Source organism: Trichechus manatus, unplaced genomic scaffold, assembly GCF_000243295.1.
Source record: "Trichechus manatus latirostris isolate Lorelei unplaced genomic scaffold, TriManLat1.0 scaffold00041, whole genome shotgun sequence".
Lineage (NCBI taxonomy): Eukaryota > Metazoa > Chordata > Mammalia > Sirenia > Trichechidae > Trichechus > Trichechus manatus.
In genome coordinates, this window is record NW_004443977.1 from 10,237,368 (window position 1) to 10,252,699 (window position 15,332).

Sequence of the window (15,332 nt, forward strand, 5' to 3'; positions counted from 1 at the left end):
GCTGCTGAGCTCTTAACCACTTCGCCACCAGGGCTCCAAGGCATTGTTAAATGGCCATACTATAAAGAGTGGACTTTCATGAAACCCTTCCTCTAGTAGGGGTAAGGGAGAGTAGGGAGTACTCCACTCTGTGAATCATCATAAAATGCTCTGGAGGTATATGAAACTTATAGCTTAGGCCTGAAAGTGCTAGATATTTGTTACAAATAAAAGTATCAGTCATGATTCTGTCACAGATCAGTCCTGAACTAAATGGATTTCTCAGACTGGAGATTAGAAACAAATGAGACTATGGATATGGCAGAGCTAACAGAAAAAAACAAAGTTTTCATTTTAAGTAACTTCCCTTGAATGAGTAAGATGCACAGCTCCATGCAGCAGTGTCTGTTAAGTTGTGCTTACCTATCTGGGTCTAGATAAGGGGCATGCACAATATGGTTTTCCACAAGCCCCTACAACTCTCTACTGTCTTAAGTCCAGCCTGATACACCTATTTATGTTATATGCCTGGCCCCTGCAGGCATCTGAGTTTGTAATACCCGGTTCTGAGTTTTATTACGATAAGAGAATTTGGGATCTGATAGAGTATCTCACTATTGGAATTCTCAGAATCAGAAACCTATACTTTAGAAATAGGTAATTTTATCCGATCTGTATTTTCTAGATTGTGTTCCTTTTTGTTTTCCCCCAGATCTTTAATAAATTTTCTTTTGAAAGCACCAGTCCTTATAAAGATTTGTAAAAGGAAAATAAAGATAGAGGCCTTTTAATCCATTCTTAGGCCAAAAAAGAAAAGAAGCGGTGACCCCTGGTAGCAAGACTTGGTGGTGACCACAGGAATCACAGAGAGAAAACCCCAAAGAGGAGGCAAAATTTAGAAGAAATATAGTTGAGGAACACATGCTGCCATCTCCTCCTCTCTGGAGATTTTCATTCCAGAGCTCAAATACTGGTGGATTTGTGTTCTAAATAAGGAAATCCATTCCTTTACATGCCCAAGATTGGATTTAATTGAGCCCCCACACATGATTTTCCTAGCCTGTCAATGGTACCACTATTCTTCAGGTCACACAGGCATACCACTGACAGCCTAATCTGCCCAAAAGATCACTTTCATATGTCAATTCTCCAGGCAAAACTTGCAGTTGCTCCCCACTATCTACAACAGTAATTAATAACTACAAGCAAGACGAACCCCCCCCTCGTTCCTAGGAGATATGCCCTTGTTTGAGAATCACTTACATGTGATGAGAGACGTTAATGATTGGACTGAATTGGACAAATAAATGGGTTACAGGCAGAAAAAACCCTGAGAAGCACTTACTTTCAGAAGAAAGCACTGACTCTCCAGCCCAGCATTTAAGGCCCTCCACAATGCAGGCACATGTAGTTATTTTGCTAATCTTACTTTCTACTAAATCTCACTCACTCTTATTTCCCATTGTACATCCTTTTTCTATGTGCTTCCCACCAAAAATGCCTTCCACATACTTCTCTATCAAAATCTAAACCACCCATTAGAACCCAATTTAAGTCCTGACTTTTCCAGGAAGCTTTTTCCAATCATTCCACTACTGTGGCCCTTATTAGCATCCACCAAACACTGTGAACGCTTTGGTGACACTATCATACTTATAAGCTCTTAGAACCTGGTATAGTGCATGTGCTTACTGAATACTGAAAGAATGAATAAACTGCAGGTTCTTCTAGATCACAAAACTGATACACACAATAGTAAGGAGTACCTTCTCCTGCTTCCAGATTTATCCTTCTTTGTGATGCCCACAAAGGATACTTAAGAAACACTCTGAATCCTATGCCTCCCTCTACATAAAGGCTGGAACATATTGAACAATAGGTGCATGGTAGGGGCGCATCCCTCCTTCTAACTGTGGAAGCAAAGCCCAGAGAAAGGAAATATTGAGGAAAGAAGAAACAATAATTTTCTTTTAGCTCTATGACTAGTGTTCTTTCCAGGATTTTGTTAGATTCTTACTCCTTTGCTTTCTGAAATAGTAATATCATAACTGGATCTAGAAAAAGAGGCTCTGGGGTCTCTCAATAATAAAAGACTCAAATTTTATACTTCATCCCAGGTTGGGACCACCACCCAAAAAACATATGTGTCAAAGAAACAGGGCAGGTAGTAGAATGTCAACTTAACAACGATCCTCTCCTTAAGCTGCTCATTTATTTACATGGAGGGCTGTATGTCTAAGGCCACCAACAGATGATAATTTGATGACCTATTCATTGGAGATGTCAAATAAAGAAGAGAGACAAAATATGATTCCTTCAACCATTTAACAAATATGTACTGACTGCCTACTATTTGCGAAGGCACTGTGCTAGGACCATGGGATAAATCAGTGCACCAAACATAAATCTTTTACATAATAAACATAATAAAGTAAGCATATTTTATGGAAGCATGTTGGAAGATGAGTGCTATGGAAAAAAAATAAAGTAAAGCACAGTACAGTGAAATGAGAGTGCCAGGTGCAGAGGGGGCAGGGATGTAGGTTACAATTTTAGATAACACAGCCAGGGTAGACTTCATTGAAAAGGTGACATTTGAACAAAGACTTTATTGTGGTTTTAAAGATATTCTTTGAAACAAATTATTTGATATCTTCCCCTTAAGAGGTGGTGAAGCTTAATTACCCTTTCCTTGAAGGTGGGCAGGACTTAGTGACTCACTTCTAATGAACAGAAAATAGCAAAATAGTGATGTGATGTCACTTCTAAGATTGGGTAATAGAAAGACTAAGCTTCTATCTTGAAGGGTGTGTGCGTCTGTCTGTCTATCTCTCTCTCTCTCCCTCTCTCTCTCTTTCAGATTACTGGCTCTGGGGAAGCCAGGGCCATGTTATGTGAGCAACCCCAGGGAGAGACCCCTGTGATGAGGAACTGGCACCTCCCGCCAACAGCCATGTGAGAGAGTTTGAAAGCGAATTCTCTAGCCCTTTAGGATGACTGCAGCCCCAGATGATAACTTGACTACAACTTCATGAGAGATCCTGAGCTAAGCCAGCTAAGCTACTCCTGGATTCTTGACCCTAAAAAAGTGTGTGAGATAATAAACATTTGTTGTTTTAAGCTGCTAAGTTTTGGGGTAAGTTGCTATGCAGCAATATATAACTAATACAGACATAAAGGGAGCGAGGGAGTTGGCCATGCAGATAACTGAAGAAAAAGCATTCCAGGAAGAGGGAATAGCCAATGTAAAGGCCTAAAGGTGGGAGATGCTTAGAGTCAGAAAAACATCAAGAGGCTAGCGTGGCTGCAGTGGAGAAAGTGAGGGAGAGCATCAGAAAGGTAATGAGAGGCCAGATCATGTACAGTCTTGTAGGCCACTGTAAGGTCTTGGGGTTTTACTCTATAAGTGAAATGAGAAGACACTGAAGGGCTTTGAGCAAAAGACTAACATGATCTGTCTTAATAAGATCGCTTTGTTGGTAACAGGCCACAAGGGAGCAGGGATAGCAGCAGGGAGACAATAAGGAGGCTATTGTAATAATGCAGGTAGGAGATGATGATGGCTCAGACCAGAGTGGTAGCAGTAGAGGCGAAGGTAGGATTTCCTGAGGGACTGGATGTAGGATGTGAGAGAAAGATAAGAGTCATGAATGATTCCAAGGTTTTTGGCTTTAGCAAGTGAAAGGATGACACTTTCGTCACCTAAAATGCAAGGGGGTTCTGAAAAAGCAGATCTGGGGGTAAGATTCAGAGGTAAGGAGTTTAGTGATTGCTTGTGTGTTGCTGTGATGCTGGAAGCTAAGCCACCAGTATTTCACATACCAGCAGGGTTACCCATGGTGGACAGGTTTCAGCAGATCTTCCAGACTAAGACAGACTAGGAACAAGGACCTGGCGATTGATTTCCGAAAAAAACTGGCCAGTGAAAACCTTATGGATAGCAACAGACCATTGTCTGATGTAGTTCTGGAACACAAGACCCTCAGGTTGGAGGGCACTCATAATATGACTGGGGAAGAGCTGCCTCCTCAAAGTAGAGTTGATCTTAATGACGTGGATGATGTAAAGCTTTCAGGACCTTCATTTGCTAATGTGGCATGAGTCAGAATGAGAAGAAACCGGTGCAAACACCCATTGGTAACCAGAACATGGAATGTATGAATTATGAATTAAGGAAAATTGGAAGTTGTCAAAAATGAAATGGAGTGCTTAAAGATAAATATCCTAGGCATTAGTGAGCTGAAATGGACTGGTATTGGCCATTTTGAATTGGACATTAATATGGTCTACTGAGCCAGGAACAACAAATTGAAGAGGAAGAACGTTGCATTCGTTGTCAAAAAAAACATTTAAGATCTATCCTGAAGTATAACACTATCTGTGATAGGATAATATCCATACACCTACAAGGAATACCAGTTAATACAACTAGTATTCAAATTCATGCACCAACCACTAATGCCAAAGATAAAGAAATTGAAGATTTTTACCAACTTCTGCAGTCTGAAATTGATCAAACATAATCAAGATGAATTGATAATTACTGGTGAATCAAACGTGAAAGTTGGAAACAAAGAAGAAGGATCAGTAGTTGGAAAAGATGGCCTTGGTGATAGAAACGATCTGGAGATCACATGATAGAATTTTGCAAGACTAATGACTTACATCAGAAATACACTTTTTCAACAACATAAATGACAACTATACACGTGGACCTCACCAGATGGAATACACAGCAATCAAATCAACTACATCTGTGTGGAAAGAGATGATGGAAAAGCTCAATATCAACACTCAGAACAAGGCCGGGGCTGACTGCGAACAGACCATCATCAATCGCTCATATGCAAGTTCAAGTTGAAGCTGAAGAAAATTAAAACAAGTCCATGAAAGTCAAAGTACGACTCTGAGTATATCCCACCTGAATTTGGAGACCATCTCAAGAATAGATTTGATGCATTGAACACTAATGATCGAAGACCAGACAAGTTGTGGAATGACATCAAGGACATCATACATGAAGAAAGCAAAAGGTCATTAAAAAGACAGGAAAGAAAGGAAAGACCAAAGTGGATGTCAGAAAAGACTCTGAAACTTGCTCTTGAACACAGAGTTGCTAAAGCTAAATTAAAAAAAAAAAAAAATGATGAAGTAAAAGAGCTGAACAGAAGATTTCAAAAGGTGGCTTGAGAAGACAAAGTAAAGTATTATTATGAAATGTGCAAAGACTCAGAGTTAGAAAACCAAAAGGGAAGAACACACTTGGCATTTCTCAAGCTGAAAGAATTGAAGAAAAAATTCAAGCCTCGAGTTGCAATATTAAGGATTCTATGGGTAAAATACTGAACAACACAGAAAGCATCAAAAGAAGATGGAAGGAATACAGAGTCACTCTACCAAAAAGAATGGGTCAACGTTCAACCATTTCAGGAGATAGCATATGATCAAGAACCAATGGTACTGAAGGAAGAAGTCCAAACTGCACTGAAGGCATTGGCAAAAAACAAGGCTCCAGGAATTGATGGAATACCAACTGAGATGTTTCAACAAATGGATGCAATGCTGGAAGCACTCACTCGTCTATGCCAAGAAATTTGGAAGACAGCTACCTAGCCAACCAACTGGAAGAGATCCATATCAGTGCCCATTCCAAACAATGGGAAAATTATCAAACAACATCATTAACATCACACTCGAGGAAAATTTTGCTGAAGATAATTAAAAAATGGTTGCAGCAGTATTTGGACAGGGAATTGCCAGAAATTCAAGACATCAAATGGCATATTGCATTGGGCAAATCTGCTGCAAAACACCTCTTTAAACTGTTACAAAGCAAAGATGTCACTTTGAGGACTAAGGTGCACCTGACCCAAGCCGTAGTCTTTTCAACTGCCTCATATGCATGCAAAAGCTGGACAGTGAATAAGGAAGACTGAAGAAGAAATGATGCCTTTAATTAAGGTGTTGTCGAAGAATACTGACTATACCATGGACTGCCAAGAGAACAAACAAATCTGTCTTGGAAGAAGTACAGCCAGAATGCTCCTTAGAAGCGAGGATGGCAAGAGATTGTCTCAAGTACTTTGGACATGTTATCAGGTAGGACCAGTCCCTGGAGAAGGAGATCATGCTTGGTAAAGTAGAGGGTCAGTGAGAAAGAAAAAGACTCTCATCGAGATGGATTGACACATGACTGCAACAATGGGCTCAAACATAGCAGCGACTGTGATGATGGTGCGGGACCGGGCAGCAATTTGTTCTATTGTATACAGGGTGCTATGAGTCAGAACTGACTTGAAGGCACCTAGCAACAACAACATCCTCCCTTATGACAAATGCTATGATAGAGGTACGAACAGGGTGCTATGGAATAGCTGGATAGTGCACTTATGCCTAGAAGGGGAGCAGACTAAAAAAAAATTTCCATGGAAGACTCACAGAAGGCAAGATGCCTGTGCAGAGTTCAGAAAGTTGAGTAGGAATTTGCCAGGTGGACAAGAGATAAGCAAATTCCAAGAAATGGAGTGAGAAATGGATAGGCAGGAAGCTGTCAATACCTCAGTATGATGAAAGTGCAAGGTGTGTATGGAGGAGTGACAAAGAATCAGGATGAAGATGTCAGCAGGACCAAATCCAGAATGGTCTGGTGTGGCATACAAGGAGCTTGAACTTTATCCAATAGGCAATGGGGAACTACTAAAGGACTTAAAGCAAGAAAGTGACATAATCAGGTTTCTATTTCAGAAAGATCATTCTGGCATAACCAGAAGTTCAACTGGAGGAGAATAAGGACTGACTGGAAGACAAGGTAGAAGACAAGCCCCCACTCCCCAAAAAATGGGGGGTGCTAATCCAAGACAACAGAAGTGGGGGTAGAGAAGGGCAGATTCCAAAGATATGGGATAATTTAGGCTTTGAAAGTAAGGATAAAGAGGAACGTGGGTGACTCCCAAGCTTCTAGCTTAGGTAACTGGAAGGCTAATGGTACAATTCCCCAAGGTAGGGAATATAACAATAGCTTTGGGGGGGAGTAGATGATTCATTTTGGACATTTAGGGTGTGGTACATGTGGGACATCCAGATGGAAATGTCAAATATGCAGAAAAAAATATAGTCCTCAAACAGCAGAGATACAGAATTGGTACTCACTGGTGTTCTGGTGACAGCTGAAACTGTGGTCTGGATGAGATAACTCACAAAGGGAGAGTGAAGAGCGAGAGGATCAAGGGCACAATCCTGGATAACATTAACATTTAAGGGGCAAATAAGGTATGATGAGCCAGCCAAGGAAACCAAGTAGAAGTGGTCTGTAAATGAACCTAACAGGGTGATAGCAATGTTCAAATTAAAGGTCTCCCCATCTTCCTCAGGTGTCTTTGATATTACCACTAGCTACCTGAAAGCAGCAATGAATATCTTCATAGACTGAAGTATCTGCTCTAGAATTAGGCTGCAACCAGACAGGGGATGAAGATAGTAACTAAAACTAGACAAGACACAAAGACCATGGCTACATTTCAGATGCTGAGTCAAATCAATTTTAACCACAGCCCCCAAATTTCTTGGTTTAGGTATTACAGTGAACAGAAGGTTTAAGTCTTAGAAGGCATTCAGAACGCAGCAATGGGAGCGATTACTATGCAGACTACCCTCCTTTGACGACAGAGAGGAGAGAATTGCAGTCCCTGTCTCTGCTAAGGTCCCCCTCACTAAGGAAGCCAACTTCACACAACTGCCCAGGTTTTGGTGTCAAGGGCTGATTCTTAGCCAGGGATTGCCAGCTGCAGAGGGCGGGGCTCTATTTTGGGCTGCCTGCTGTCCCTGAGCCTGGCCACGTCTGGTTTGAGCAGCATGCAGCCCCAGTGACTCACACACCCATGCAAACCGCCTGTGGCTCAGTGGCATAGCCTCGGAATGCCAGCCCTAGGCCAGCTCCCTCCTCACCCCATTACACTGGGATAAATAAATAAAGAGCCCGCCAGCAGCCACACAGCCTGATGGTAACCAGATGGAGGGAGGGAGGCATGAACAGGGCCAAAGGAAGGAACTCCCTCCAGTGGACTAAAGTGAGAGTGGGCTATGCCAGCCTACTCATCCTAAACTTCCTCTTTAACACAGTTCCTAAAGGTTCTTCTCAGCCTGCAATCATTAGACATGCTCTCTATGGGAATCCTGCCCTATGAGGATCATGCCGGTAGCCACTCCACCCAGCCCTAGCTCCTTCACTTCCCATTTGAATCGACATTGCCAGTATTCTCCTTCTAGTTAGACCACCATTGACTGGCCCCCTTGAGTTCCCTGGAAATGAGAAATCAGAGACTCTTCGGAGGTGAGGAAAAACAACAGGACTAAATATGGGGAAGTAATCCCTGTTCAATCCTTAAATATTTTTCCTAGCCTTAGTACCCTAGAAACCTCCCCGTTCTACTGCCCCCTGTAGCAATGTTCCCAATGAGACTAGGAAAAGCAGACCCCAGGCACTGACCCCATGGCCTTCTGACATCAGCCCTGGCCCCCCTACACCTTCGTCCTGAGCTCTCTGTCCCTGGTTTGTTTATCTTCCTATTCCATGTTGCTTATTTTGATGGCACATCCTTTCAGCTCAGTCTTGGGTGACCCCATGACCCTTCTGTGTCCTGTTTGTAGGATCCCAGACAAGCAGAGTAACTGAAAAGATGCAATGCCCATAAGAAATTCATGGCCCCAGTAGAAAACCTTTTGATTCCAGTAGCTATGCAGGACATTCTGAGGACAGCACAGTGATCCCAGGAGGTCACAGAAATTCCACATTATCCTAGCCCTAATATCTTCTATAATTGGTGTGTACAAACAACTAGTTAAAGTAGCAAAACAAAATAGGGATAACCCAAGACTATGAGTCAAGAAATGTGGGAGGTCCTAAACATACAGCTACAGCTATATGACCTCAGGCTTATCTCTCTGAGGCTCAGTTTCCTAATCTATAAAATGGAAAGTTACAACTACCTATCTCTCAGATCGTTTCCAGTTATAATAAAATCCTATATGCCTATAAGGTTTTGGCTGTGATCCACTCAGACTTAGAGGATGAATACTTTTGTTTTTTTCTAAATTTTATTTATTTTGTTGTTGTTGCTGAGAGTATATACCGCAAAACATACACCAATTCAACAGTCCATACATGTACCAGTTAGTAACACTGATTACACTCTTCCAGTTGTGCAATCATTCTCATCCTCCTTTTCTGAGTTGTTCCTCCCCCATTAACATAAATTCACTGCCACCTACGGTTCTTATCTAATCTTTGAAGTTGCTGTTGTCAATTTGATCCCGTATAGATAGTTCTTAAAAGAGCATAATGCTCAAAGCAGGCATTAGGCATTTTTTAGTAGTTAAGCTAAACTACCGTTTGGTTTCAAGAAGACTTCAGGGGATATTTTTGGTTTAAGGTTTAAAGGTTACCTTACAGTAATAGTTTCAGGTATTCATCCAACCTTCATGGCTCCAGGAAGTCTGGAGTCCATGAGAATTTGAAATTCTGTTCTTCATTTTCCCCCTTTTGATCAGCATTCTTTTATAAAATCTTTGATTAAAATGTTCAGTAATGGTAGCCAAGCACCATCCAGTTCTTCTGGTCTCATGGCAAAGGAGCCAGTTCATGGAGGCAGTTAGCCATGCATTTCATATCCTCCTTCTATTCCTGACTCTCTTTCTTCCTCTGTTTTTCCAGACAAATAGAGACCGACTATTGTGCCTTGGATGGCCGCCTGTAAGCTTTTAAGACCCTGGGCACTACATATTGAAATAGGAGGTAAAACAGAAGCACAAAACATGTTATTAGGCTAATTAACTGGGATGTCCCATGAAACCATGACCCTAAACCTCCAAACCAAGAAACCAAAGGATGAGTACTCTTGAAGTAGTTGGTTTCAACACACTAATACCCTTCCTGAGCCCCCACTTGGATTCTATATGCTTTCTCATTCAGTTCTGCAGGGCTCCACCCAACAGTATGAAATAGATGAGCCTCCAATTTTATAAATGAGAAAATAGAGGCTCTGAGAGAAGGGATTTATTCAAAACTGCAAAATGAACCAGGGGAATAATTGAAGACCTCAAATATAGGTCTAAAAGAATTTTCATAAAATCCCCCTATCATCAGTTTATCAACATATTCATCCACAAGCATTCAACGCTGTCCTTGCCCTCAAAGAGCCTGTACGCTAGCAAAGAAGAAAGACACAGTCTTACAGACATACAAAGAGTGAAGTTCTAAGTGGTAAAATAAAGGGATGAACCAAGGTACTAAAGTAGCAGGAAGAAAGATTATCTTAACAAGAAGAATCTAGAAAGGTTTCCCAAAGAAGCTGAAGCTAACACTTAAAAGATTAATAGAAGTTTACAAGGTAGATAAGGCCAGAACATTGGACATTCTAGATAAAGAGAAACAATGCATAAAGGCTATAAAAAACAGTGTTTTGGGCAATTCAAAGTAATTCCATATGGCTGAACCATAAAGTTTATAGACAAAAATGTTAAAACATCAAGCTGGTTAGGTGTGCAGGTGTTAGATCAAGAACGGCATTCTCTGCTGGGCTAAGAGGAAGCCATGCATTATTTAACTAAGGAGCTGAGGCAGGGAACTAATATGTCATCCCCAACCTATGTGAATCTCCCCTAAAACCCAACTTATAGACTCCCCCCCAAAACTACCTGACAGAAAATAGTCTAGGAAATCTCTGATCTCTGTCACAAGTTTAGGTTTAATGGCCCCTCCTTCCCCATAAAGACTTGAAAACTATTCTGACTTAGCAAGGCACACTTTCCTTCGTCTCCAGAGTTATAATTGCTTCAGTGCATGGACTCAGCACTAACTCACAGTTTTTACTGTGTCAAGACCCCAATCACTATGGAGTCATTGCTCAGTCCATGTACTGAGGCAGAACAGAAGGTTCCAAATCAGGAATACCTGCTTTATGCCTTACACTGTGAAAAGTGCTAATTTCGGGTTTAAAAGAAGTATGATGCACAGTCCCTGTCCACAAGGAACTTACAAATTAGCTTAGAAGACAAGACAGAAATATGAATAATCTATAAACAACACAATACTATAATAGCATTATTTACTTACACAATAAAGTACCAACTTGGGCAACAAGTATAATTAGAAAATGGGGCAATAATACTAAGATGCTAACTGTACAACCAACAAGTCCCAGAAGAGTTAGGGAACGAGAAGATCAATATTGACTGGCATTATCAAAGGTCACTATTATTAAAACTCCCCCAATTTGGCATTTAATAGATGTTTCTTTTGGCCAAGCTCAATCCTTAGAAGGGAAACCCAGGCAGGAGCTCCTGACAGGCCACAATTATCTACTCCTCATTCATTCCTTTGCCAGTCCCCTTGTATAAACACCGTAATTTTCCACAGCCTACTGTGCCCACAAGACAGTTCCCAAATGGTAGCACTGAGCTTTTAACCTTCCTCTACAGCTGGATGCCGAAGGGGCCTCGACAAGAAATAATGACTACTCCTCTACTCCCACAATCCAGACATTGTGATCAGGCCTCAACAAGCAAAAATTTAGCAATTGGTCAACCAAGCTTACAGAATTCCAAATGAAATCCCTAGGTACTTTAACAGAGATGTTTTACACATACTACATTCTTTCCCACTACTTCCCCCATCTTACCCATGTACATCTCAAGCTTTATCAGACTTTCTGTAGGCAACTTTTTCAGAGAGAGGGTTTTTCAACCATACAAGCCATTTAACATCCAACATGCAAATCATTACTCAGGCACCTGGAAAGAGGAAGTAAAGCAAAGTTGCTCCAGAAGAAAGGAAAAAATATCCTACCTCTACCATAAATTGCTCCAAGAAGGAATTTTCTTCAAATGGTTCTGTCTTTAATCGATCTATAATGAGAAGGAACAGAGGAAAGAAATATGAGTTCTAGTGATGCCTTTGAATTATGGTGTTGGCGAAGAAGATTGAATATACCATGCATCACCAAAAGAACAAACAAATCTGTCTTAGAAGTACAGCCAGAATGCTCCTTAGAAGCAAGGATGGCAAGACTTCATCTCACATGCTTTGGACATGCTATCAGGAGGTGCCAGTTCCTGAAGAAGGACATCATGCTTAGTAAAGTAGCGGATCAGCAAAAAAGAGGAAGACCCTCAACGAGATAAACTGACACAGTGGCTGCAATAATGGGCTCAAACATAAAAACAATTGCATGGACGGCACAGGACACGGCTTCGTTCTGTTGTACACAGGGCCACTATGAGTCAGAACCAACTCGATAGCACCTAACAACAACACAACAGGATGAGCTTCCACCCTGTGAAATGAAAAGAGAACAGAGCTCAGGACTTCTTGGAAAGAGAAGAAAGATGCAATATCCAAAGACATTTAGGCCAGTGGGCAAAGAAGGGTTTGAGAGTATGTGGGCAAACAGGGAGGAGAAGAGAGTGACTAACAAATGACAGGTTTGGTGGCAGCATCTACTCTAGGAATTTTTCCTGCCACAAAGACAAAGGTCAAATTCCTAAACTTCCAACTTCATTTTAACCTAGTACAATTTTGTATAGCTACCGGCCCCTTTCCAAAGTCTTTCCTTGCCATTGTTTAGGGCATGTCTGGACTCGGTTATAGCTTCTATTGACCACTTGGGCCCTAGCCAGGTACTCGAGGCAGAGAGAAGTATTGCCTGATATCAAGAATCCAACTCCTGGTCAGTATCCAGCATCCACCCTTGGGGAAGCACCTCTTTAATGCTAATGAAATCTCTCTCTTTTCTAAGGCCCTCAAAAAAGTCCTTACTCTTTGAAGGATGTCCTCTCACCTCGGCTCAGCGTAGCCCCACTCTCGTGGTAGTCCTGGATCTCCGCGTCTTTCATATAAAGCAATGTTGCTAGTTCCCTCACTTGGCACTGCAATGCCAGACTCATGCCCATCAAAGGACGAATCAAGTGTTGAGAGACCTTTGAGGGGAGAGATATCAATTAGCCAACAGACACAAAGTACTCCCTAATACCGTATTAGGTATTAGAAAAAGACACTAAAGAATGAACATCTTCACAGAAACTTAGTTTCATAGGCATCAAAAAAAAAGTTGCCACTGAATCAACCCCAACTCATGGTGATTCCATGTGTGTCAGAATAGAAATGTGTTCCATAGGGTTTTTGGTGGCCAATTTTTTCAGAAGTATATCACTAAACCTTTCTTCCAAGGCACTACCGAGTGACTCAAACCTCTAATCTTCCAATTAACAACTAGTGTAACAATTATTTGTACCACCCAGGGATTCCTTCATAGGCAAGCAACTCATTTATATAAATGTAAATACAAATACATTAATTTAATAAGTATATTAAAGAGGTTCAAGGATTTTCTTTGTGAAGCAGATAAAAGAATGGAAGAATAAAGGAGAACGTCCATGAACAGATGACCTAGAGTTGTGATTTAAAGAGAAGACCATGAAACAAATGATAGAAGGAAAGGGTTGGCTCAACTCACAGTAGAGGCTGAGAGACAAAAGCAGAAGATCCAAGTAACCCAGAAAGTCAGTGTGGCTACAGCAGAGTATGTAACTGGAGTACAACAGAAGGCAAAAATCAACAGAAAGTAGAGAGCTTTGAAGGTTGAATTAGCTCCAGACACTGTTAAGAGCCATTTCAAGGCTGATGATAGCCCAGAATGAGCCCAGAGTTTTAATTTGTTCCATAAATTCAGCAAAGTCTAAGGTCATTTTTATAATAGAAACAAGCCAGTCACCAAGAGACCAGTCTCTAGGAAGAGACCTCCCTCACACACACACCTTGCTCTTAACAAGAGGTAAGAAGGATGCAAACATAGCCATATTGTAGTACAGCTAGGGTGATACTCTCATATGATAACGTATAGCTATATAGAATAATCATTAGTTCTCCCACACAAGGTGTCCATTAGCCTGTCAACAAAAATAACTAAAATCAATAACCTATTTGTGGCTAGGAGATGTTATCAGAGTTCCTTTCCCTTCCCTGGAAAGGAGATGGACTAAAGCAGGCGCTTAGAAAAAGAAATGCCCTAGATCAGAGGTTGGCAAACTTTTTCTGTAAAGAGCCTGTTAGTCAATATTTTTGGCTTTGTGGGCCATACAGTCTCTGTTGCAACTACTCAGTTCTGCCACTGTGGCATGAACACAGCCATAGACAATATGTAAATGAATGAGGGTGACTGTGTTCCAATAAAACTTTACAAAAGTAGGCGACAGGTCAAATTTGGTCTGCTGGCCATAGTATGCCAACCCCTGCCCTAGATCTAAAAAGGGGTGTTTTTAGACGAGATACCTCATGCAGGCTTCAAGTAAGGAAAAGGTACTGCAGTGTTCCATAGTATATGCCAGCCAGACATTCACCTAGACCAGGGTCAGAAGTCTGAACTCTTCAGACGTTTGTTTTCATGATGCGTTAATTTTCCAGTAAAAGTTACTACTAAAAACTCCAACTGTATTGTGGTTCAAACTAAGAGGAAAAGACTTTTTTCTACATTTCTCTGAGGTTAGATTGGGAGAGAAGAGACTGGGTGTGTATGTGGATGGGAAGGGGGTGTCTGAGTGGCAGCAGCTTTTGTACCAGCACCAGGACCTAAGAAGCGCAGGGTTACTGGCACAGAGTGGGAGGCCAGAAATCAAGTCCAGCTGTGGATATTAGTCACTTTTTGGTTTACACCTCATTCCATCATATAGTACATCCCAACCTGGCACTGTCTCCCAGCTCAGGTGCTTACATAAACTTAAGCCTCTAAGAAGTACTGTTCAGGATGTGACAGACATCCTGTGTTTGGGGAAATTGGTCTGCTCTAGACTCAACCTTCTTTCCTTGAAATTGTTTTGTTGAGTGTTCAAGTTAGATCAGGAGGAAAAAGATGTGAATACTTAACATATGAAAACCAGTCAATGTTAGGCAAGTTGAATTGAAAATAATGGCTACTGCTAACCACGCAGCATCACCATCAATTTGGTGCCAGCACTCAAATGACAGAAACTTCTGAAGTTAATACCCAGCCTCTCTCTGGGGAGCTACCTTAAAGCATTTTCAGTGGTGGTAAATAAAACAACAAGAACCATGAGAAGGAACAGTTTTTTAAAAATGCAACATCTAACTACGTATAATAATACCATACCAGGCACCTAAAATTATCTAACAGACCCCACTGTCTTTTTATCAGTAAATATTCCAACTGCTCAAATAACTTCATAGGATTGGGTTACACCACTTTGAATCCTTGGGGTGTAACTCATTTCAAACACTAGAATGATTTCCCTTAGATCAACTGGTTAGAATAAGACATTGTGGCTAAGGTAATGCATTTCACTCC

General features: G+C 41.2%; 1 protein-coding gene across 2 annotated transcripts in view; it reads right to left on the bottom strand.

Annotated features, from left to right (window-relative positions):
* The window catches only part of NHEJ1 (non-homologous end joining factor 1), a 118,350-nt gene that overhangs the window by 95,862 nt on the left and 7,156 nt on the right, over nt 1-15,332 (bottom strand). For both annotated transcript variants that reach the window (XM_004376392.2, XM_023731311.1), the window contains exons 4-5: nt 12,813-12,951; nt 11,822-11,880 (exon numbers count right to left, since the gene is read on the bottom strand). In XM_004376392.2, the coding sequence (XP_004376449.1) occupies nt 11,822-11,880; nt 12,813-12,951 (198 nt within the window). The remainder of the gene's footprint in view (nt 1-11,821; nt 11,881-12,812; nt 12,952-15,332) is intronic.